The 25,291-nt window shown below is 48.9% G+C and overlaps 1 protein-coding gene across 2 annotated transcripts; it reads left to right on the forward strand.

Annotated features, from left to right (window-relative positions):
• Nucleotides 1-1,692: 1,692 nt before the first annotated feature.
• Nucleotides 1,693-25,002, forward strand: DNAJC16 (DnaJ heat shock protein family (Hsp40) member C16). 2 transcript variants are annotated; one of them, XM_045858711.1, is made up of 15 exons: nt 1,693-1,786; nt 3,655-3,839; nt 8,084-8,150; nt 9,902-10,241; nt 12,045-12,229; nt 13,986-14,090; nt 14,767-14,925; nt 16,519-16,649; nt 17,791-17,974; nt 18,702-18,884; nt 19,038-19,114; nt 20,151-20,231; nt 20,334-20,432; nt 20,971-21,141; nt 21,617-25,002. In XM_045858711.1, the coding sequence occupies exons 2-15, from the start codon at nt 3,673-3,675 to the stop codon at nt 22,014-22,016; spliced, it is 2,349 nt and encodes a 782-aa protein (XP_045714667.1). In that variant the 5' UTR covers nt 1,693-1,786; nt 3,655-3,672; the 3' UTR covers nt 22,017-25,002. The 2 variants fall into 2 exon arrangements, with proteins under 2 accessions (XP_045714667.1, XP_045714665.1); XM_045858709.1 differs by having other exon boundaries at nt 20,151-20,432.
• The last annotated feature ends 289 nt before the right edge of the window (nt 25,003-25,291 follow it).

The following is a 25,291-nucleotide window of genomic DNA, read 5'->3' on the forward strand; positions in this document are numbered from 1 at the left end:
GCCCCTAAGCCAGGCCGGCACCCGTTCATTGGGCTCTGCTACTGCGCGGTGTCCAGCCCCCAGGGCACACGCGAGCGTCAACGCCCCGCCCCCAGTCACGCCCCGCCCCAGACACACCCCCGCGATGTAGCCGCTTTCCCCCGCCCAAAATTCAAGACCACTCGCTTTTACGTAGACTCAGAGGAGGAGTTACACTGCCAGTAAGAGCCAATCAAGCCTTGAGCCACGGTCTGTCTCGCCCCATTCAAACCCCTACCCCATGTAGCCCTCTCTCCTTCCGCCATTAAAGCCGTAAATCTGCCGTCCCCCGTGCCCTTCGTTCACTGTTCCAAACTTGGTTTCATCCAACCAAGCCCACCTAACATGGTCTTTCATTACCCTTTTCCCTCCCTTCCACCCTAGCACCTCCCACCACAGAGGAAAACGGCCGAAATCTAGTCTTCTCAACTCCCAGTTTATACGGCTCATTTCCGCATCTGAAAAGTAATTACTCCCGTTTTCTAATCATTTGCTAGGTCCCAGCCATTATGCTAGACACTTTACGTTCCATTACCTCATTTGTCCCTGACTACATTACTGCCAAGAAAGTACTTTCCCCTCCTTTCCATAGGTGGACTCCGGGTCTCAAGGAAGTGAAGTCACCGGTCATGGCCACAGAGGTAGTAAGTGGCAAGCGGGCAATAGAACCTGACTCAAAGTCCACCCTCTTAACCGGGAGTCCATCTTAGGGTGTATATTCTTGAGCAGCAAAACCTCAGCCCCATTCATCGTTTACTCCACACATATTTATTGCCATCCTGTTTGTGCCAAAGTCTGTGCTGGCATCGAGAATACAGAGGTGAAAAAACAAAAACAAAAACAGACAAAAGCCCTGCCATTAGGAGCTTACATTCCAGTGGGAGGAGAAAAATGAAAAAACAAAAGATGTACTGTGTTAGATAGTGATAAATGCAAAGGAGATAAAGATAAATGGAAACAACAGGGCAGAGAGATTATGAAATCTCCTTGTATCTCTAAAGAACCTATTTCATTGGCCCAGAGAAGAGTCACTCCTTTACCTGTGCCTCTCCTCCTCCCCAACAACCACCACCACAGACACATCCCTTTCCATGCTAAGGGTGGGGGCTGGCACATTCTAGGGTGGAGTTCGCTTTCTGATAAACGGGCTTAGGAGTCCTGGGTTCCAGGCCTTGGGAAAAGTCCCTGCTCCTCTCTGGGCTTCGGTCTCCCCATCAGCATATGGAAGAGTTGGGCTAGGAAGGATCCCTGAGGTCTCTTCCAACTCTAACGCTCCAGGATTCTATGAATAGGCTTAAAGAGAACCGGGACCAAGGATTGCTTCCCCACCCTAGCAACTGTTGTTAGACTAGGGCCATCTCCTGGTAGGACTGGAAACTCCTCCCTGGATCGGGGAGGTCTTTTTGGCTTCCCATCCTGCACCGCGACTTAGCCTCGCTAGATGGCACGTCTTGACCTCTTTGGTAACGATCATCCTTTTTGATCCAGCCAAAGAGCGCGCCTCGTTCCCGTGGTAACCGCGTTAGGTCCACGCGCAGACGGTGTGTGGCAAGGGTCAAAACACATTTGCAAACCAGAAGCCCTCCACCTGTTCAGTCCGTGCCTTCGATACGCCAGGCCTTTAAGTGTCACGTGACTCCCTTCAGGCTGTCCCCTCCTTCTTCCCCTCCCCAGGTCCCAGCGAACGCTGGGGTGGACCGGAGGCTCCCGGCCGGCGGACTAACTGGATCTCCGACGCTGCAGCCATTTAGGCCGGTGCCCTTTCCCGGTAACTCCTTCCCCGCGTGACGCGCGGAGCCGCGGACGCGGCAGGGCCGGGCAGGCTAAGGAACCTCCCTTCGTTTCCTTCCCGTTCCCGGTCCCTGCTGGGCCTGGGGGGAACCGGGAGCCGACCGGGCCCGGACCAGGGCTCTCGGAGGGCAGCAGAGGAGGCAGTTGTCTCCTGGAGGGTTGCGACCTCCGGCGGGAGCTGGAGGCGGTGCTCAGACTCAGCGTGTCTCTCGGAGCGTCTGCTTGTTTTAGGGGTATTACCCAAGGGCGGTAGCCTACCTGTTGGGCAGGTGGTTTCCTGCCCCGAGGCCGGCATCGTCAAGCTTCTGTGAAGTCGGCAAAAGAACTTCACAGCCCCCCGCCCCGCCACTTGGGCCCTCGAACGGGAGGCGACTGACACGGTTGAATAAGACAGTTTGTACAGCACGATAGAAAAATAATTACAAATATCATTCATTGACTTGACCCTGTGCCCAGTAAATACTTTACATGCATTTAACTCCCATGTTGACCCTTTCAAGATGTGTTATTCACCTCCATTTTTTTTAAATGAGGACACTGAGGCTTAACAAGTTTAGGTAACTTGCCCAACATCATAAAGTGGTGGAGGATGGATCCCAATCTTAGTCTGATTCCCGAGTCCGTGTGCTTACTCAGTAGCTACATCGCCATCCGGATTTTTAGCGGGCTGTGCGTGCTTTGTGGGACAGGATAGGTTATAGGTTGCCTGAACAGAGAAGAAACTGGTTTTAGGGTTTTATTCAGCATGCATCCAGCCAGTTGGCTATCCGGTGGGTCAATTTTGTGAGGACTCCCAGGCTGCATTTAGACCTCTAGATGTCAGAATCCACTGCTGCTATGCAGCTCTTGCCCACCCTCATAAATGCCACAATAGACCCTTGAACCTTAAAATTTGAGTACTTTATGAGATGTCAAGATAAATGAGGCCCTCGGAAAAAACTTTGTATGATATCACCAAGATCACAATCCTGCGCAGTGGAGCACTATGTTGTTTTTTAACCAGCCAGTATTAGTCCCAAAACCCAGCGTGAATTCAGTCCCTACACTCAACCAGAGGTGGAGCTTTAATACGTTAAGACCACGTCTGGTCTACAGTCTTTGTCACCAGTTGCCCTTCACGTGGAAAACTTAATTTTTTTCTCACCACTCTTGCTCAATCGGAAGTGAGAAAGTTGGGCATTTCTTGAGGTCTGCATTCATAATGACCCCGTTGCTCATGATCGGATTAAAAAGCAGCTTCATTTCCTTGTTGGGCTCGGTGAGAAAGAATAGAATCGGAGAATATTGAGTCGTAACTGCAGCGTTGTAAGAGTATTTCACTCTTGTACTTCTGCTTATTTAACTCCCAATAATGTCACCACTGTCTCATTTTGTGATTTTGGGCATGGTCAATCTTATGGTTTCATGAATTTGTTTAGCATATGCTCAGTGAGGTATTCCGAAGCCTTGGGTTTCAAGTTGACACTACCACCGATTGTCAGAATAAGTGAAACAGAGTGTTTGAGCTGTAGTCACCCAGATTTTCCTGTTGGTCTTGTCGCATGTGCTCATTATTTCTTCATCTCATTTATTTTCCGTCACTTCTAAAGCTTTTCTAACCCAAGGATTTTCTGGAGAGGTGCTATTAATTCGTATCGCTCATCTTTTCATCTATAATAGTTCTTATGTATGATATAAATAGTAATGAGATCGTGTTTGAAACTATAGTCGAACAGCTTGACCCTTTTTCTGCAAAATACCTTTTGTTTGTTTTGTTTTTCATCTTTATGTCTTACACCTTCACCTAAAGAGCAAGACTCTCCCAGTTTCTACCACTGAACCTTGTTGCCTCTTCGATCATTTCAGCTCTGGCAAGGAAGAGAAATGGAAGTGAAAAAGTTGGCCATTTCCTGGCAGTTCTTGATAGTTCTGGTTTTCATCCTGCAAATTCTGTCTGCGTTGGATTTTGACCCGTACCGAGTCCTAGGGGTCAGCCGGACAGCCAGTCAGGCTGACATTAAAAAGGCTTATAAGAAGCTCGCCCGGGAATGGTAGGTGCAACAAAGAAATAGTTTAATGTAAGCTAAGCCGTTTTAGCAGGGAAATGAAGCCTAAATTATGATTAGCTTTTATTTGTCTCTGTTTCTGTGTTCAGTAAGTATGTAATATGCCTGTCTAAAATATTTCTTTGGGAGAACTAATGTTCATGTTATTCTGTAATTGTCAGTGATGTGACTCAAAGCCTGTGTTACTGTGAAACCCCCTTAATTGCCGAGATACCATTAGCATATTTCGTGTCAAAGTGGGAGGAAACTTTAATTTTTTAAATATACATGTACTCAGAAATGGAGAAACTACCCTTCCCATGATGTTGTTGATAAAGTAACTCTTTATGAGCCTCATTGCTGAAGCAAACATTTCCCAATCCTATTTTCTAGATTAATTTTTAAGCTGTAAAAAAAACAAATTTAGAGTAAGAGCTTTTTGCCCTTAATTTTAAAAGAATATTCAGGATTTCAGTATATTAGTTTATAGAGAAATTAGAATTTTACCTGTAGCTATTGTACATGCTAGGGAATGTACAAGTGTTTATGACTTAGCAGGATGGCAATGCACTTAAAACGTACTTCAGTCAGACAGCATCAGTTTCTTGCACTAATGCTATGGGGTGGCCAAAGTGGAAGTGTTGGATTATGTAGCTGGAGGGGGCAGCGGGGGGAGGGAAGGAGAGAAAGGACCCAGGCGACTACCGACCAGGTGAACCAAGCTTGAGAACAGAAGGAAGGGGTGGGGTGGGAGCATCCCTGAGCACCTGCCAGCTAGGTGCCAGGTTCTGTTTTCTCTGTGTGTGTGTGTGTGTGTGTGTGTGTGTGTGTGCGCGCGTGTGTAATCTCATTTAAACCTCATAATTGCACTGGGAGGGAGGGCATGGCCGTCCCTGCTTTACGGGTTGTTAACGCTTGTATTACCTGTGGCTTCCATAGTTTGACCTTCTGCACCAACAGCTAGTTGATTGCTTTCTTGTTTTTTGATCGCTTGCCCATCCGGGCAGAAGTAGGAGTGAGTGGGTGAGCGTTTTAGGCAGGAAGTTGGGCAGGACAGAATTGCTGCATGCAGACGACATCGCAGGGTGTGTGTGACTGCCCGACACTATTATTCTTCAGTAAAACATGTACCCTAGTTTTAAAATGGTTGCAGTACAGGTAAAAGATAGTTTTAAAATAGAATGTTTTGCATAGATATTTTAGACCAGCAGTTCCCAACCTTTTTGGCACCAGGGACTGGTTTCGTGGAAGACAGGTTTTCTACAGACCAGTGGGCGGAGGGTGGTTTCGGGATGATTCCAGGAATTACATTTGAGCTCACCACCTGCTGTGCCACCCAGTTCCTAACAGGCCCTGGCTGGTACCTGTCTTTGGGCTGGAGGTTGGGGACCCCTGTTTTACACCACATTCACATCATGAAGAATCCGGAATTGGTTACTAAAAACACAATCTCTAGTTATGTGTGGCCTCTTTCCAGGGACTCTGTATACAGCAAAGTTGCTTTCTACATCATTTCAGACTCTTGCCTCTTTATGTTTAAAGCAAGAATTATAAATCTGCAATGAACTTCTACGGTAGTAACAGTCTTTTGGCCAGGATACGGCCTTTAACAACATTTTAAAACCAGAAGTGACAGCTTCAGTGTGTAGGACCTACAAAAATGTACAGCTTTGCCTTTGCTGTCTTCCAGAGCTGAAAAGGATGTTATATTAATTAAACGAGCCATATGCTTCTGTTCCTTAATTAGATTCTCTCGAGGAGTAATTCATCAGCGTGTATAAAGTATCATCATCCAATGAAACTGCCATTTTACTGTATCTCTGTATTTTAGCTGTACTATTATTTTCTGCTTCTTGGGCTGTGGCAGTGCTTATCACTGGAATTGTTTCCTTTTGTAATGGGTTCCTATGCACTGAAAACAGCAGTGTTTCCCAGTTTGACTTTTCAAAATGAACTAAAGCAGGGGGAAGTAGTTAATTGTCAAATTAGATTTGTAGCTTTCCTCTGTCATGTTTTACTACTTAATAGCTTTGCTGAGATGTCTCAAGAGCTTGCCTCTTGCTTGGTGCAACCACTTAAAATTACTTTTTCTCTCAGGAACACTGTTTGTCTCCCATAATTAAGTTAGTTCATACATGCTTTTCTTTTGTCATCTGCAATGACAGAATAAACACCTCCCATTCCACGAAGAAGGTGTCCTAAAGTTTGATTTGAAGCAAATGGGTATAGCACGGTCAGTCACCAGAACAGGAAATTGATTTGGCTAATACTTTACTATGTTGGTTTTTAATATTTATTAGCACTACCTTCTGTATTTTTCAAACTCTGTTACTTTTTAAATTTTATTTATTGAGTTTAGAGAGAGGAAGAGAGGGAGAAAGAGAAACATTGGTTTGTTGTTCCATTTGTTTACGCATTCGTTGGTTGCTTGTTGTATGTGCCTTGGCCAGGGATCAAACCCGCAACCTTGGTGTATCAGCATGATGTTCTAAACCACTGACCTAACCAGACCGGGCCTGTGTTACTCTTTCAGCCTCTCTTTGTATTCCCTTAGAGAGGTAAATAGACCAGCAGTAGATGTGTATATGCTGCCGTTTGTAAAATGTTTCACAGACGCAGAAAATAGCGTTGGACAGTACTTCCCTAGAGCTGAAGTTACCCTTTAATGTTTGCAACTCTGTATTGTTTTCCTGTGATTAGAAAAGTATCCCTTCTAAGCTGAAACTGTCCTGTGGTCTCGTTCCCCTCCCCCGCCCCCCGCCGCCCCCCAATTCCTGGGCCTTGGCTTCCTCTGTTGCGGGGTCTGCGGTTTCAACCCAGCTGCCCTCACCACTCGCCCTTCGCTTCAGTCTCTTTAAAAGCCCCTTCCTACCCCGCCCCCCCCCCCCCGAGCTCTGTGTGTTAAATCTTCATTTGTGTGATCGTGTTGTTTTTATCTTCTCAAGGCTTTAGCCTGACTTTGAATACTTAAAGCACTTTTTTTTGTCATCCAAAAACATGCTTTGAAACCGCCGTCTTGTCCCCTTAAGTCCCACGGTTTTCATGGCACCTGGCGGGGTTTTTCCCACCGATGCTCATAACAAGGATCCAATATGAAGGCGGATGTCTGCATTCAGCAGCGAGCCATTTGAGGTTTCCTCATTTCTGCAGAAATCCGAATATGGGGTGTAATTCATTCCAATATGTTCCTACTAGAATATGTTGGCGAAGTTGTAAATTTTTTTTTTTTTTTAATTTTGATGTACTCGGTGCTGTGCTTAGTGGGCTTTTGCTTCCCGGTGGATAGTCTCTTCCCGGAACCTTTGCTGCAGGAAATTGAGCGGAAGTAAGCAGGAGGGATGGCATAAAGAATAAGACCTGTAGCAGAGTCTCAGTGAAGTGAGCACCGAAAAATCAAACCCTGATCTGGATCGTAGCGGGTTCTGAGGACAGAAAACCCAGCCCCTACTTTCCAGGACTTTCAAGTCCCCAAAGCTGAAGTTGGTATAAACACAAGCAGATTGCAGAATAATATATGGCTGCAAGATGGACAATGTCAGCTGCGTATAATAACAAGTATCTGTCCTCCTGTTAGTTGAAACCACTTTGCTTAAATTTGGAGACTTTGCTCACATCCTACGTAAAACGTGGCCTTGACATCATTATCGGTTGGCAGGTGAAAGGCAGTCGCAGGTAGAACGGGATAGCCAGAGTGATAGTGAGAAGTAAAACGTTCTGATTGGAACACCAGCAGCAGGGTGCCGTTTGAAACGTGGTTGTTACGGAGCAAATTCACGTCGCATCCTTCAAGCTGTCTTTCCCTGTGCTTACCTGATTTGTCGGAAGAACTTGGTATCACTGATGGCGTTCTAACATCGGGATGAAATGCTTCCATCCCGGGAAGAGCAGTTGGTTCCTACAGATAAGTGACTCTAGCTGTCCCTTACAGCAGCTTTAGCAAGGTTTCAGAGCAACGGGGGGGGCACACGCATTGCCCACCTTTCCCAGTGAAAGGCTGCGGCACTGTCTCCCGTTGGGCTTTGAAAATGTGCCCAGCTGAAACACTTCTGGAAGAGCATGCCTGTGTTAAAGTTGTAATTTTTCATAGTTATGTGAAGCAACGGATTGCTTCTACCATTTATTTTTTAAAACCGTCCCAACAAAGTGGCCTTCCATCGGCCTCCGGTGGAGCGAACTGTGTGGGCGAGGATGTGAACTGGCCATGCGCAGAACACGAAGTGCATTCTCACTTCCGCCCTCTTGTGTTTCAGGCATCCGGACAAAAACAAAAACCCCGGAGCCGAGGACAAGTTCATTCAAATTAGCAAGGCTTACGAGGTATGGTGTCGGGCTTCGGGGTGCATCCTTTAGCTCTTATAAAACGTGCCCAAATGTTTCGTAACATCCTCTCAGGCAGGGCGCGTTCCCTGTGCCCTTGACCCAGCTTCTGGGTGATGGGATGGACCATATTTGGTCATATCCAGTATGTCAAAACTAGTGCCTGAAAACTTCAGCTCTTTAAAAGAATGGCCTATTTAAAGGCTTTAATTGGAACTGTAGAATTACCCTGAAGGTACATCTTTATTTCCTTTTTAGAAACTTGTATTACGTGCTCACTTCGGCAGCACATATACTAGAAGCTTAAACAGCTACAGGCCACTTTGCCTACAGTTTTTAACACGACAGAGGGTTGCCAGTGTTGGGGCGGCCAAAAAGTTCACTTAGTTTTTTCCATAAAAGAAAAGACACAGTTTTCATTTTCAACAATAACTTTATTGATTTGGATATTTGGAGTGTGTCGGCTAGCTCCTGCTGTTGGCTTCCGGTGGGTAGAGGTCAGAGGTGATGCTACATCTTCCAGTGCATAAGACAGCCCCACAGCAAAAATGTCGATAGTACCAAGAAAGTTCACAAACCACTTTTGACACATCCGATCAGTCCCAGCCCCTTCTGCATACACTGCACAAATCTTTTTTTTTTTTTTTTGCGTTTCAGTTGCGTCTTTACCTTTCTTGAAATAAGAAAGCATAATATGCTGAAAATATTGTGTATTTTCTGCCATCTTCAATATGAAAATGGCTACACAAAAATTCACCAATTATGATTAAGTTTTTTTAAATGCACGCTGAGAGGACAGCTGTCACAGTACAATCTAACAAAATTGTTTTGAATGAAGTTAAAGACAACTAAGCACAACCAGAGCCATCGTACGGGGAAAACTAAACGAACTTTTTGGCCAACCCTATTTAACCACGAGATGTTCGGCAGTTTCCTAACACGTCGGTGCGAGTGGTTCTGTCCGGAAGACACACAAAGGCAGGTCCTTGGCTTCCTGCGTTGCGCAGGGTGATGTTCTTGAGGAGACAACCCTCAGCGCGTGGAGTGGCACGTCATCCACAAACAGCTTCTCGAGTTTTGGGCTTCAAAGTTATTTCTCTCTCTCTTTTTCAGATTTTATTTATTTATTTTTAGAGAGAGGGGAAGGGAAGGAAAAAGAGAGGGAGAGAAAGATCGATGTGTGGTTGCCTCTCGCACGCCCCCTACTGGGGACCTGGCCTGCACCCCAGCATGTGCCCTGCCCGGGAATCGAGCTGAAGACCCTTTGGTTCTCAGCCCGCACTCCATCCACCGAGCCACACCAGCCAGGGCCAAAGTTATCTCTAAGTAAAACAAAGTCAGCTAACATGCAAGACACTGAACGCAATTCTGTGGTCTTTTTGGTGTTCACAGCTTTTCATATTTTGGTTTGAATCATTCCAACATAAACGACATGACCCAGTGCATGTTCTTGTGCACAAGCCCAGGTGATCAACATTATGTTAGGTTTCATTTGTTTCACTGATGTGATTAGTGTTACGATTGCTCAAAATCCTTAAATCCAAACTGAGCATGAGTATTTAAGTAACTGAAGTAATTTGGTCTTGAAATACGTAATGATTCTGTCTGATATGTTCATTAGAATATCTAATTATGTCATATCTTTTTTACATTTATTTTCTTTCTATATTTTCCAAGCTGCTTACAGAAAAGTTCTTTGCGTAAACGTTTATTTGTTCTATAGATTTCTATTTTTTTTTCTTTCTTTATAGATTCTTTCCAATGAAGAAAAAAGATCGAATTATGATCACTACGGAGATGCCGGCGAGAACCAGGGCTACCAGAAGCAGCAGCAGCAGCGGGAGTATCGCTTCCGCCATTTCCATGAAAATTTTTATTTCGATGAGTCCTTCTTTCACTTCCCCTTTAATTCGGAGCGGCGGGACTCGATTGATGAAAAATATTTATTGCACTTTTCGCACTATGTGAATGAAGTGGTTCCGGATAGCTTCAAGAAACCCTACCTCATTAAGATCACCTCAGACTGGTGTTTTAGCTGCATCCACATCGAGCCTGTTTGGAAAGAAGTAGTTCAAGAACTGGAAGGACTGGGTAAGGTCATTTCGTTCACTGGAAGATGTTTAACTGGGAGAAGGTGACTTTTAAATCTTGAATCTTATGGGATGTTGGGGAGAAGGGACAGTGTGATTTCTCTTCGCGAGTTCATGGTGATGACTGGTGTCTCCCCAGGATGCGTTTTCAGAGAGGGGAAACGTATCAGCCACTCTCATTTTGCATCACTGATGTGAAGCTTTGTCTCTGTGGCCTCCTAACATCTCGTTGGGGCCCAGTACGTAGGAAAAGCTTAAAATGATTGGCGAGCAAAGCAGCCCTCCAGCGTCCGTGTTCAGGCTGGTGGTAGTTTCAGATTATTCGCATGGTATTTGCGACTGCACTCCGTGTATTCCTTTGCTAGGGCTGTCGTAACAAAGAACACATAAACAGCAGAAATTTGTTCTCTCACCGTTCTTGAGATCAGAAGTCCAAGATCAAGGCGGCGGCAGGGTTCTGGCCTGGGCTTGCAGGTGGTCGCCTTCTCCCTGTGTGTTTACGTGGGGGGGCACATGGTCATCTCTCTGTGTGCACATGGGTTTGCTGTCTTTCTTTCTGTGTCCCAGACTCTTCTTACGAGGACACCAATCACATTGGATTAGGGCCACCCTGTGGCCCCATGTTAACTTCTTTAAGGCCCTATTTCCGAATGCAGTCCCACTCGGAAGCACTGGGGGTTAGGGCTCTGCGGGGCCAGGGCGGACACACGTCAGCTCATGACACGATGGCCGTGAGTTCCCATTCTAAGTCCCAGATCAGCCTTTCCTTTGTTTCTAGTTTCCACTTAGTGCCAGGAGGATGTTAGTAATCCAGGGAGGATATTTATGTTAATGATTCCTTAAAGCTGGAACTACTGAACTAAATGTGTGTGTGCGCGTGCGTGTGTCACAGGCATTAGCAGACCTGTTTTTGAATAACTAAAAAGGGACAGACGCACAGGAGCTGAGAAGCCTGTGTTTCTCTGGAGGGAGCACACCAGTGGCAACCATCGGTTCATTGGTTCCAGAAGAGAAATGTTCAGCCTTGTTCAGCAGCACTCAGCTGCTCAGATTTGTCAAAATACTTTCCTCGGATTGAACGTGAAGTGAGAAATTTTGTGTTAAGTGCCTGATATAAAGCACTTAATGAACGAACCTTGGAAAATTTCGGATGACTTGATTTTCTGGTTTCACAGTAACATTTTTGCAAGTGCCTATTTTATAAACCCCTTTGAAAATTTCTTCCTTACATGTATTAGTCTACTCTCTTCAACTCATTGACAATGGAGCCCCAGCTGTTTACTTATTAGCTAAGGCCTGGAAGGTGGTTCGAGGGTGGCTGGGCAGGAAACGGGTGAGGAGGGCTCCGGGCCGAGGGAACCGTGCAGGGAAACAATGGGCGTTCTCGGGAGAGCCCGCACCGCGGGTGAGAGAGGGGGAAGCAGGAAGAGCCGGGAGCCGGTGAGCGAGGAGCCTTGAATCCAGGCTGAGGAAGCTGGACTCTATAGTACGTAATAAAGCCAAGGAGAGTTTTTGCACAGAGGAGTGACCTAATGAGATCTATGCTATAGAAAGCTAACTCTTAAAGCTGCATGCAGGACAGACGATAGAAGGGGAGCACAGGGGCAGGGAGGCCACAGCCCTGGCAAGACAGCAACCACCGGCCTGAACCAGGGCCGTGGGGATAGAGAGGGGTGGGCAAGTGTCAGATACCCCCTCCTGGGAGGTCAGAGTTTCAATTGCACACCCAGGAATTACCTAGTGGCATTTCTTCAACTGCGGAGAGATGTAGAAAGGCTTCATGGAAGTCTCCCGTACTTCGCAGGTGTGGGGATTGGCGTGGTACACGCCGGGTACGAGAGGCGCCTGGCCCACCACCTGGGAGCACACAGCACGCCCTCCATCCTGGGAATCATAAACGGGAAAATCTCCTTCTTCCACAACGCAGTCGTCCGTGAGAACCTGCGACACTTTGTGGAGAGTCTTCTTCCAGGGAACTTGGTGGAGAAAGTAAGTACCTGGCTGAGAAGCGGTTGGCAAGGTGCCTGGCACCGCCGAGTGCCCGGAACTCGACCTGTGGTCATCCTGAGCAGGGCAGGTTACGTATTCGTGAAGTAAGCACTCAGACTAAGTCGTTTCAGTGCAGTCCGTCCGAGACTGCAAGCTGGACAGGCAGAGGGACCCCAAGGGTTCCTCCCCTTGAATTGTCACCGTTCAGATTTCCACTGTCACAGGAACCTGGGCCTCAAATGACAGGGACTCCTGCTTTCTAAGCGAAAAACTAGAGCCCAGCGTGAGATACGGGATTTCTTTTCCGACTCCTGACCCTGTTCATTTGAAGATAACTTTTCTTATGAGAATATTCAAAGTCAGCTATATTTGATAATGGGCTTAATGATTGTATCTATAGACAACACCAAATCTCATGGAAACAAATCTTATGTTTGGAACTTTCACAACGTATAGTGATGCAACAGTGGTTACAGTTCACAGACAAAAGGTTAAGCTAAAGAAGCCAGGCACGAAAAGTTCATGCTGGTTTATGGCTTTTACATTTAAGAAGCATTTTTGATGTGGCTCAGTGGATTGAGTGCAGGAACTGAAGGGTCACCGGTTCAATTCCCAGTCAGGGCACAAGCCTGGGTTGCAGGCCAGGTCCCGAGTTGGGAGTGTGCGAGAGGCAACCAATCTATGTTTCTCTCGCACATCAGTGTTTCTTCCCCTCTCTTCTTTCCTTCCCCTCTCTCTAAAAATAAATAAATAAATAAAATCTTAAAAGAAGAAGAATTTTTCCCCTAGTCTCTTAAGTCAAGGATCAAAAGAACTAGAACAAAATCCTTGTTTTGCTTGAAATGATTCCTTCCTTCAGCAACACCAGGGAAAGGGAACAGCCAGACATTTCCATTGTATTTCCACATGCCCTATTCAGAGAGTGTCCTGCCAGGGTCATTAGCCCTGGAAGAAATACTTGTTGGGGTTAGCATGAAAGGAAAAGGTCAGAGAGCGTTGTAGCCTCCTAAAACCATGATAGGTTGTCCTGGTGGGTCCTCAGACCTTCACATTGTACCTGTTCTGTGCCTGGCACCACGGTGAGTGTTGAGGACGGTCTTCAGGAGCTCACCTCGGCCTGCAGGTGACGGAGCCCTGAGCAGTGGAGAAAACTGATCAGGGTGAGGTTTTACGTGGTTCGTTCTGGAATCGAATGGGAAAGACGCTTTTTTGAACTATTTAAAATTTTCTAGATAGAAATGTATGCTTTTAATTTGTTCTTTCAGTAGAATTATTTTAAGGCATAAACAGGGAGACACAAAAGTAGTGATTCAGACGGCAAATGAAATTATGTGATGTGTAGGTGAGGTCGGCCCACTTAGTTTTATTTAAGCTGTTTTAAAAGAGGGATTGGTGCATTGTCTTCTGTATTAGATTAAAGTTAATAGATTAAGGTTAATAGATTTCAAAGGACAGTCTATAAGCAAGAACCAGCTTTGAAAGCTCAATTTTTTAAAATAAAATGGCCAGTAATTGTTTTAGAAAAGATGATTTCAGTCGGTAAGAGTTGGAACACATGAAAATATGAAATTAACAATCTCTATTCTTTTTTCAAGTTGTAGGCAAATGAAGACAAAAGACTAGTCGTTTGCATTTTTTAGTTTTCACAAAAGAACATTTTACGCATATTTGATCTTATTTAAATATCTACTGAATAGATTATAATGCAACTGTTGGAAATTAAATATTGAAACGAACATCCTCTTTCCAACTGAAGGTCACAAATAAAAATTACGTCAGATTTCTCTCTGGCTGGCAGCAGGAGAACAAACCGCACGTCCTTCTGTTCGACCAGACGCCCATCGTGCCGCTGCTGTACAAGGTACTGCACGTGCTGGCGTGGCGGGGAGAACCTGCAGCCTGAGCGTCCCCTCCGTGAGTGACAGCTCATCCCCAAGGAGCGTTCACGGCCATTCCCTTAAACACGGCGCATCCATCGGGCGCTGCCGGTGCGGTGCTGTGCGGTGTGCATAATAGCACTGACTCTTGGGAAGAGGCCAACGGCCCGGGCATTATCCCAAGACACTGAGGCGTACGGGGGTTGTGTGGCCAACCCAAGGTCTCCCTCCAGCGGGGGGAACGTCGGTTCCCTTGAAGCCTGTCTGGGTCCACACCTGCCCTCCGAACGGTACCCTGTTCTACGTGCACATCCAGCACACCTCTGCTCATCACTGTGACGTGAGGTGGTCACTGCACCTTAGTAATTGGGGCGCAGGTACTCCTCTGACACGCTGTGCCACCGCCCCACTCATCAGTAAGATGAGCATTTTGCTCTACCTGAAAAAAAGAAGTAGTCGTGTTTAGCTCTGTCGGTGCGGTGTTCGTGCCAGGCGCACCACCGAATTCCTGCAAGTGTCCCAGGGTGACACAGCCCACGCAGGGCTGTGTAGTAAGCTGGGGTTCATCTCTGCCCGCTGATGCGGGCGAGTCACACTGGATTCGTAATTCACATGCCGTGCTGTTGATTTCATGTCTTCCCCTCTGTTACGCCCTGACAGTTGACTGCTTTTGCATACAAAGATTACCTGTCATTTGGCTACGTGTCTGTCGGTTTGAGGGGGACAGAAGAGATGACGAGACAGTACAACGTCAACGTCTACACTCCCACCGTCCTGGTCTTTAAAGAAAACATCAACAAACCCGCGGACGCGATCCAGGTACGTGTGGTTTCCAGGCCGCCCTCCCGTTCGACCGCGGGCCTTCACATAAACGCTAACAGCAGAATCGAACAGGGCAGGCGAGGAGGAGAAACTAGTTTTTTGTTTCTTTCTCCAGAGGCACAAAATTTAAAAACAAGTTTGTTTTCCAAATGTACTGTTTTGCTCAAAAAATAATCTTTTGACAGAAGGGAGAAGGTTGGCTGCCAGGGGCTAGGGAAGGAAGGAAAGGGGAGTGAGTCAGGGCTCGAGGGGCGCACGGTCGGCTGGGGAAGGTGAAAGGCTCAGAAGGTGGACGGGGGTGGGGGCGGCTGGAGAACAGTGTGAAATACTTCATGCCACAGAAGCAGACACTTGGAAGGGGTTAGCCCTGACTTGTGTGGCTCAGGGGGTTGGGTGTTGTCCCCCGAACCAGAAGGTTGTTGGTTTGATTCCCAGTCAGGGCACATGTGCCTGGGTCCCTGACTCAGGGCATGCGGGAGGCAACCAGCTCATGTTTTTCTCACACATCAGTGTTTCCCTCCCTCTTTTTCCCTCTCTTCCCCTCTCTGCAAAAACAAATAAAATCTTTTTTTTAAATGGTTAAAATGGTAGATTTTATGTTATGTGTATTTTACCACAAAAATTTAATACTACTTTATCTTCATTTCAGTGTTTTGATAAATAGTATTTCCATTAATCCTTGAAGTTCAAACTATTTCCCAATATCTGACATACTTTCTTGGTTCAGTAGGTTATTCAGAGTGTGTTTCTCAACATCCAAGGATTTTTCGGTTTATATTTTACACGGATTTCTAGATTGTAGTCGGAGAGCCTGCAATGTACGGAGTGGGAAAAAAAGTGTATTCACAGTGGATGTTATGGAAAAATGCGTAATATAAGCATAAACTCTGTGTTTCATGTACTCGCAACTATAAACCTGATTTTGCCCACGCTGTGTCGTTTCTGTCCTTCAGAATGTGTGAGAGGTACAAAGAACAGAGCGGTCATCACCCAGTTCTGTAGTCCGCCTTTATACTTAGTAACTTTGTTCCTTTGGAGTTGATTTAATTGTTCAGTTTGCTACCAATCTTAAATGGAAGTAAATTGGCCAAAAATGTAAAATGATTGGCGTCTTAAATGTGCCAGCAGGAACCAAAATACGAAGTTCTGCGGTGGAAAGAGCACTTGGCTTCCCTTTGACCTGAGTAACTACAGTCTTGCCTTCGGCCCTACGTTATAGAATAGACAGCATGTTTATTTGCTCAAACAGATCTTTCTTACTTTGTTATACTACTGCTTATACTACTGCAGCCAGGGTCAGCCACATATGTTTTAAAGATTTTATTTATCTTTACAGAGGGGAAGGGAAGGAGAAAGAGGGAGAGAAACGTCAATCGGTTGCCTCTCGCGCGCCCCGAGCTGGGGACCCGGCCTACAACCCAGGCCTGTGCCCAGACAGGAATCGAACCAGTGACCTTCCAGCTCACAGGCAGGCGCTCAGTCCACTGAGCCACACCAGCCAGGGCAGCCGCATTTTTTAGAGCTTGTAAGTAAAGCTCGTTTGCAGTAAGAAAACTGAATAAAATCAACTGTTTCTTGGTTTTCTTTCAGGCCCGAGCCTTGAAGAAACAGGTCATTGATGACTTCATCGCCCAAAACAAGTATCTGTTAGCAGCCCGGCTCACCAGCCAGAAGCTGTTCCATGAACTCTGCCCCGTGAAACGGTCCCACCGCCAGAGGAAGTAAGGATTCAAGGCTTTCGCTCTGCTTGTGTGGCTCAGGGGCTGTGGCCTGCAACCCAGGCATGTGCCCTGACTGGGAATCGAACCTGTGATGCTTTGGTTCACAGCCCGCACTCAGTCATTGCCGTAGAGGGGCCATGTCACACTTTACCACTAGGCAGTTAAACATTAAACATCTCCCCTGTGACGGAATTTATTCTTCCTGTAACCAGTACTGACTGACAACTACTGTAGTGGTGTGTATTCATTCAGGGTCCCTCACACCAAGTTATTGGCCGTGCCAGCCTAGCCTGAGGGTCAAAGAAGGTCTCCCTAAGATGGAACACTTCAGCTGGGGCCTGAAGAAAGAGAGGCTTTAGCCCGGTGTCGGGGAGAAATGGTTACTTTAAAGAACATGGAGCAGGAGAGAGTGACCGTTCCCACTAGAGGATTCCACGCGGGGCGAGGCTTTGCGGGTCTCAGGTGGGGCAGGCACGTGGTGCGTCTCACCTGGCCGGGAGGAAGTGCGCAGGGGATACTCGGGAGAGTGGGTGAATGAGTGACAAGCTGGACTTCCCGCCGGAACCATTGCAAAGGAAGCCCTTCAGAGTGAGGCTCAGTGGCCTGTGGGCTGAGAGCGGCGGCGCCAGCCCTGCCTGTGAGGGAAGAACTAGACCGGGTGGCTTCTGAAAGGCCCCTCTGTGTCAAGGACTCGGTGACCATGGCCTTGAAAGAATTTCCTAAGTGTGGTAGCGTTTGATGCGGGGAAACGTCACCAGTCTGGACAAGCAGCAGGTCACGAGTGACTTGGAAATCCTCCCGTTAGAGATTTTTTTTAAAGATTTTATTTATTTATTTTTAGAGAGGGGAGGGAAGGAGAAAGAGAGAGAAACATCAATGTGCGGTTGCTGGGAGTCATGGCCTGCAACCCAGGCATGTGCCCTTTCTGGGGATTGAACCTGTGATGCTTTGGTTCGCAGCCCGCGCTCAATCCGCTGAGCTACACCAGCCAGGGCTGATTAGAGATTTTGAAGACCTGGTTTCCATTAGTCAAGTGTGTCTACTTGAGCTCCGCCTCTCCACTCCCCCCGCCCCCCAACGCCATCCCAGGTCCTCGCCGGGGCCTCGGGGACTGGTTCTGACACCCTCTGTTGCGGCGCAGGTACTGTGTGGTTTTACTGACAGCTGAGACCACCAAACTGAGTAAGCCCTTCGAGGCCTTCCTGTCCTTCGCCCTGGCAAACACGCAAGACACGGTGCGGTTCGTGCACGTCTACAGCAACCGGCAGCCGGAGTTTGCTGATACCCTCCTGCCGGACAGCGAGGCGTTCCGAGGAAAGTCGGCGGTGAGCCACGGTTCCCGTCCTGACCCCTGCTCTTCCCGAGCACGGGGGCCTGGTTCTGTGCCCTCCTCCCTCGGGAGTTCCGAGTACCGGTTCTGGGAAGCCCAGAACACCCTGAGCCCGCCGTCAGAGCCTACTCTTATTCAAAGAGCCGTTCAGCCCGGTGATTCCATGTCTTGGGTTCTCAGCAGGCACCTTTCCTGGGAGTAGAGACTGGAGACCATCAGTCCTTTTCTCCCGTTTTTCCCACGACAGGCCCAGTCTCGCAGTATCGAGTTGGCCGGATCTCCCTCAGGCCGCCAGTGGTGCGCCTTTGAAATCCCCTCCACATTCAGGGCGTCTGATCGACCTCTCCTGGCCCCCCCGCCCCCCGCCTTCGTCATCACTCCCCACAGAAGCCTGCGGTTCTTCTCTGTCCTCTTTAATCTCTAAAAGACAAAGGGTCCCCTCGTTATAAAATTAAGTCAGAGGTTGTCGAACAAAGTTGATGGAGAGGAAAGCACTTTAACTTTTAATAGAAGCTTCAGAAAATCGCCTTAAAAAGTCACCATAGTTTCTTTTGTCAGAAAAACTTCAGTCTCCTGCGGATGCTTTGTGCTGTCCGTATTTGTGTTGAGTTTGTTGCTGAGTTCACTAGACCCTTTCTGTGTCCTCTCTGAAGAGAAACTGAACAGTGACAACGTAGCATTCTTTTGAGAATTCTGACGGCTTTTCTCTTTTTTTCTCCCAGGTGTCCATCTTAGAAAGGCGCAACACAGCGGGCAGGGTGGTGTACAAGACCCTGGCGGATCCCTGGACGGGGAGCGAGAGTGACAAGTTCATCCTGTTGGGACATCTCGACCAGCTGCGGAAAGACCCAGCTCTTCTGTCTTCGGAAGCCGTGCTCCCCGACCTGACCGACGAGCTTGCCCCTGTAAGCACGGGGCCCAGGAGCGTGGGCACCGGGCAGGGCTGGTGAGCTCCCGAGGCCCGGGCAGAGGTTCGGCGGCAGCGCTGGGCCGGGGCGGCGAGGGCCTCTCCCACCCGGGCTCGGGGGCTCTGACCACCGTCCGCTTCCTCCCAATAGATGCTTCTCCTTCGGTGGCTTTATTCCGCGTCAGACTACATCTCGGACTGCTGGGACAGCATATTCCACAGCAACTGGTAGGAATATTGCTGGATTGAATCTCTCTCGCTCCATGAATATAGCAGGACCACTGTTTTTCTTTTGGAAATGAGTCTGTCGTTCTTTGATTTGAGTGTATCTCCAAATGTAGGCACGTGGAAGGGTGTTGACACATTTTCAACACTGTTCCTCTTCTTCTTTCTTTTGGTGACTTCACGTTTTTTTTATTTGCTGACCCTTTCCCACTGGGAAGGGAGGACCCCCCCCACCCCACCACCCCCCACCCCTGCGGCTGTCCTTCCAGACAGCAGAGCCTGGGACTGTCCTCTGCCTCAGGGCGCCTCTGGTGACCCGCCCAGCGCCTGACACACAGGGAGTCCAGCGTATAGGGCACAAGCCAATCAGCGAATGGATCAGAGGAGGGAGGGATACCCCCCCACCCCGCACTCGAGGAAAACCAGGGGCTGCTGAGGGACAGAAGCGTGTCTCCCATGTCCGCGATTCCCGGCACCCAGCACGGCTCCGGGAAAGCGGCAGGCATCTGCCGAGTGTTCGTGGGAGAACACCGGTCCTTGGGAACTCCGGGGAAGACCAACTTTTTCTCCCTCCTCCACCCCTCTGAGCCACGTCCAAATTATTCCGGGGGGGGGATCAAAATAAAGGAAATCATTCCACAGACTCTTTAGTCACTGCCACTCAGTCAATGCATAGCATTCCCCACCCTGATGTTGACATCAGGGTGTTCTCTGATCTGCCATCACCCTCTCACTGGCTCCTTCTGCAGGACACACTAAGCCCAGGCTGTGACGCCGAGACACAAAATCAGACTTTTAAAACGAGCTATCTGTGAGTGATAACAGCGAAGGGAAGAATCTCTGTGTCCGCTCCCCCACCCCATAAAACCTCTGTGTGTATGAAATCCGAAAGTGTTTATTGATACGAAAGCTTGTTAGTTTGGGGGTGTCTTGGGTTTTGTCCTTCGGAGTCGGAGAGGGGAAACAGGAACTCTCTGACGGGTGTGTCACAGCGGCCGCGGAGGGCTGGGCCGTCTGTAAGCTTGGTCACCTCTTTCAGGCGGGAAATGATGCCCCTCCTGTCCCTGGTCTTCTCCGCCCTCTTCATCCTCTTCGGCACCGTCATCGTCCAGGCTTTCAGGTACGGCCCCCGCGGCTTCCCCGCGTGGCTCCGGAGGGGGAGCCCCAGACCTCCCGGCTGCTCGTCCTCTTTTTTGGTAAAACTCCCTTTTTTCCGCTTTAGCGACTCAAACGACGAGCGCGAGTCAAGCCCTCCGGGGAAAGAGGAAGCCCAGGAGAAGGCCGGGAAGGCGGAGCCCAGCTTCACCAAAGAGAGCAGCAGGTTTGTTTCTCCAACCACCCGCCAGCCCCCTCCCCGACCGAGCAGCAGAACTCAGACCGTGGGGTCTCACAGGGCAGTGCTCGCACAGATGGGGTACACACGGCCCCGGTTCACCTCCCGCTGCGTGAGACTGTTCACTGAGCCCCTCTCCCTTTCAGACCCGACCGCCTCCTCCTCGGGGTCACCTGCTGCTCGGTCCCCGGTGGGATGCGGAGGGCAGGAAGCAGAGAAGCATGTCAGAGAGGCGCTCAGGGAGCCCGAAGCAGAAAACGGTGCATCACCGTCACTGCCGATGCCTTTACCTACCCTGACGTTTCTCCTCCCCCGACTGAGTGGCAGCACCCGAGAGGCTGGGTGCAGGCCTGGGGCTTCCCGGTAGGGGCCATCGCCACCCTCCAGGGTGTCGGGCACGAGGATACTCAGTGATGTCAGGCTAGTCTGGTTAGACCGTAGCGTTTTCTTCCCCTTAATCCTCTTAAAAGTGGGATGACTTTCCCCTGCCCTGGAAACACTGTGACTCCTCCGTATTTCTCCACAGCAAGATCCCTAAGAAAGGCTTCGTGGAGGTGACCGAGCTCACGGACGTCACGTACACCAGCAACTTGGTGCGCCTGAGGCCCGGCCACATGAACGTGGTGCTCATCCTGTCCAGCGCCACCAAGACCAGCCTGCTGCAGAAGTTCGCCGTGGAGGTCTACACGTTCACCGGGTGAGCTGCAGCCCGGGGGAGAGGCGGAGGGGGGGGGCAGCGTGCACATGTGAGGAGGGGGCTGGGGGCAGATGCGTCCTTCCCTTTCGGACAGCGAGGCGCTTTATCCGTGCAGCGAGATGTTGGCCGTGACCTTTCTAGCCCAGAAACTGAGCCCCCATGAGGGGACCGTTTTTCCCCCTTGACTTCGTGTCCTTTGGGTCCTCCTTCTCTGAGCCCTTTGAGGAACCTACCTATTCTCCAGCTCTTGTGTGTTTTCCTGGGGCTGGACACTGAGAGTGACGGCAGTGACACCCGACGAGACATGGGGAAGCGGACGAGTGTAGTGTCATAGCTGCCGTGCAGGCCCTCAGCCCCTCCGCGTGTCCGGTGCCCCGCCCCGCCTGACGTGGAGACTCGGCCGGTTGCTTGAACCGTCCCCTGCCGGCGAGTGTGCCGGGAAACACCTGAAGTCCCCGTTCTCTTCCCTCCCCAGGAGCAGCTGCCTGCACTTCTCCTTCCTGAGTCTAGATAAGCACAGAGAGTGGCTCGAGTACTTGCTAGAGTTTGCTCAGGACGCGGCCCCCATCCCAAACCAGTACGACAAGCACTTCATGGAGCGCGACTACACTGGTTACGTGCTGGCCCTGAACGGCCACAAGAAGTACTTCTGCCTCTTCAAGCCCCAAAAGACAGTCGAAGAGGAGGAAGCCATGGGAGCGTGTGGTGACCTTGACTCTTCCCTCCATCTGGGCGAGCCTCGAGGGAAACCCCCCGGTGGCCTTGGGTCCCGGCCCATCAAAGGGAAGTTGAGCAAGCTGTCCTTGTGGATGGAGCGCCTGTTGGAAGGCTCCTTGCAGAGGTTCTACATCCCGTCTTGGCCTGAACTAGACTGAGAGGATTTCCAAGAGACTCGAACTCTCCCAACTTTTTACAGGCCCCTGTGACCAGGTATTTTCAGGACTCGAACCCTCACAGCGGACAGAGCGTAGATTTTAGAATATTCTTCTAGAACAGAGGATAGAAGAATCTTTCCTTTGTCCTGTTCCAACCTAGGAGTGAAAATACCACACGTCAAATTCCCTAGATCAAAATATTTTCCTTTGGGTTTTTTTTTTTCCCCCTCATCTGAATGCCGCATTATTTAAAAACAGACTGCTCGTTCCCTCCTCCTCCACGGTCCCCGTCGGGCACGCCCAGCGCCCTCCCCTGTCGGGTCTCCGTGCCACCAGAGCCCACTGTGCAGGTTGCGGGCGGGTGGGGCCCTGCACCCGACTCTCCCGCCCCTCCTGGCCCCGCTGTGCTCCCGCCACGGTGCATGCCGGGGCGGCGGGACAACTCGCAGCAGCTTCGAGGAGGCCCCGCGCCTTGAAAGAGGCCTAGATCCAAGCAACCTTACCTTGCACGGGTTTTCCGGTAGTGAGTGGCTAACATATATTTTGGGGGTATCCCCCTTACAGCAGCTTGTCAGCCATGGTTTTCAAAATACAGGGCTGAGTGGGGGTTCCGCACGCGAGTTGCTTTTCTTCCCCAAGGCAAGAGGAGGGAGGGCTGGGCGGTGACTGAAGTGACCCCTTCGTGAGCCTCCCATCCGCCGCCTCCCCCAGCACTAACCGTAGCCCAGAGGGATCCGCACGGCAAGAAGTACTGTAATGACTTGAGCCATTAACGTGTATGATTTCAGATGCCTTTCTGCCTCTGTCAGTTGTAGGGTATGGATACTAGGAGCCATAACTTTAACCTTGCTCTCTGAACGTAGAGGTAAGCTGCTATAAGCCAGTAGATGTTCAGCTGAAGACACATTATTTCCCCCCCCCCCACCCCCCGTGAGCGGTGTCTCTTTAGTAAATACCAGACCTGTCTTCGTGTCAAGGAACCTAACCGTTCTGCATTGTGTGTTGAACGCTGTTGCCCCAGAATGCTGTATCTTCCAGTCTTTTGTGACAGGTGAACCTGGAGTGTTCTAGACTCCTGTTTTGCAGAAGGCTCATGGACTTCGAGCTTCTGGCCTATATTCTGACGTCCCATCTTCGTGGTTTCACTGCTCACTTAGAACCGCTTCCCCAGTAGCAGGGTGAAGAGACCTGGCATCAGCTCGCTGAGCTGCAGGGTCGCACGGCTCCCAGCTGGGCCGCTCCAGCTGGTTGGAGAGCTTGCCTCGTCTTTGAGGATGCGCGCGCAGTTTGGGTGTCCTCCAAGCGTGAGCTGTTCCCCTGTCAGAGCAGACTGCCCTCTCGAGGCAGTTTGTAAAGTCAAGGAGCCGGAATCACTGACGGGACAAAACAAGTTTGTATTTTCTCTAATCATAACTGCTTTAAATTAATCCATTTGAATTCTGAATGGCTCAGTTATTGAGCCACAGTGACAAGTAGTAAGTTATTTGAGCCCAGGAATTTCTGTCACTTTCATGGAATCTATAGCTTTATGGAAAAATAAATAAATCACTGCCAGGCTTCATTTTTCCACGTGATCCTCTAAAACGGATGCTTCCTCTAATTGTCCTGTCTCCTGGCACCTGCCCCGGGTAGACATGATCATGGAATTCATTTGGCTCCTGGACGCACCCGTCCTCAGAACTATTTTCTGGGTCTTGTGTGCCCACGTTGCTTAAACGAGTAGGTTTTGGTTTGATGATGATAGGTTTTTATTTTTAATGTCTGGTACTAATGGGACTCCTGACCATCATTTGTGAAAAACCAAAACCTCCCCAGATTTGTTCATTTAAAAAAAAAAAGTTATCATTTAAAAAAAAGTTATCATTAAAATGAAAATCACCTTCAGACAGCTGTACCTCCCATTTGTACTAAGAAAGGGAGGTGATAATAGACTGAACACACGCCTGGCAAATACTTCAGTCCAAAAATTCTCCTGCAGGTCTCTTTGCGGGCAGAAGCGTCTGCCAAGAGGGCTGGGGAGCTCTCGTTGTAACATGAACTTCACCCTCGACCACCCAAGCCTTTTCTCCTGAACATTGTGTCCATTCACTTGTTTCCTTTGGTGTCAAATGTACGAGCCGTTGTCACGCTCAGCCAAGGCCTCCGTTTCTCCTTCCGACGTCTGTGACCACACAGACCCCGTTTGGGTTTTAAGTTCCTAGTCTTCAAACACGCATCTTAAAAAGACAGCGTTGATGGTGTTAGAGGTAGGTTTTTGGGTTGGTAGAGAGACTATGCATCATGTTTAGCAAGCAGATGGGGTTGAAAACTGGCCTTAAAAGTCTTTGCAGATCACACGCCCATTTGAAAAGGATGTTCTCGCTGCCAAGGTGTCGGTGGCGCGGTCTGTCTAAGGTAGAGGCCGGCACCCCCAGCCAAGCTGCTTCCATGAGCGAGGCTGCCCTGGTTCCGCGGGGTTCCGCGGGGCACCGCCGGTACTGGACCACGAAAACCTGGTTGTGGTTTTCAAGTCATAGGGTGATTTCCTCCTCATTCAGTACGTAAATGTTTTCCTGATATAAAGAGAAATGGGATCTGAATGTCTTGAGTGCTTTGCTTTGTTTGGGAAATGGGACTAGAAGCAAACACTCAAACTTTTTTTTTTTTAAGGGAAATTCTTTAAAAGATGATACACAACATTTTATCAAATGAAATGTTGCTCACGTCCAAATACCTGCCATTGTCCCTTGAAAGCACGCAGGGTGGCAGCTGCCGACTCTCTCTGCTCAGTTTGTCGAGGAGAATAATTATCCTTTCGAGGCAGATCCGAAAAGAAGGGGAATATTTTGCACTTTTGATACTCTTAGGAACAAATAACTTATTTGGCAAATGGTGTCTTTTTTATGTTGTCTTTGTTTTGTATTGTGAACAGGCACTAAAGCTGATGTTATTTTTGTTTTAAGAATATTGCCTACCGGAAACAGAAATAAACTATTTTAAAGTGTGATGATTACGGGCAGCTCCTGCATTACGAGGTGATGGTTGGGGTGCGGACACATTAATCAGCAGAGCAGAATTTGATCTCAGCACACGCTCAAGATCAGCTTGTCCCTCACTGCAGATTTCAGGAATTACTGTCAGGCTGTATCAGCTAGAGGGGCAGACGATGCAAACCAGGCTTAAGGAGGTGTCATGAAGGGCTCTTGGGAGGCCAGCTGTCGTCTGCTTAAAAGACATCTCGTGTACCCCCCAGGCTTTTGAGTGGGAAGTTTATTAGGGTCCGCGTGTTAGTCTTT

The sequence above is a fragment of the Phyllostomus hastatus genome, unplaced genomic scaffold (assembly GCF_019186645.2).
Source record: "Phyllostomus hastatus isolate PE091 unplaced genomic scaffold, TTU_PhHast_1.1 phas_scaffold_182, whole genome shotgun sequence".
Classification (NCBI taxonomy): Eukaryota; Metazoa; Chordata; class Mammalia; order Chiroptera; family Phyllostomidae; genus Phyllostomus; species Phyllostomus hastatus.

What these genes read in the sequence shown, in the direction of transcription:
- DNAJC16 (XM_045858709.1), top strand. Translation starts at nt 3,673, where the DNA reads ATGGAAGTGAAAAAGTTGGCCATTTCCTGGCAGTTCTTGATAGTTCTG. An exon ending in AAGAAGCTCGCCCGGGAATG is followed by an intron (nt 3,840 to 8,083) that starts GTAGGTGCAACA and finishes CTTGTGTTTCAG; the next exon opens with GCATCCGGACAAAAACAAAA. An exon ending in TCAAGAACTGGAAGGACTGG is followed by an intron (nt 10,242 to 12,044) that starts GTAAGGTCATTT and finishes CGTACTTCGCAG; the next exon opens with GTGTGGGGATTGGCGTGGTA.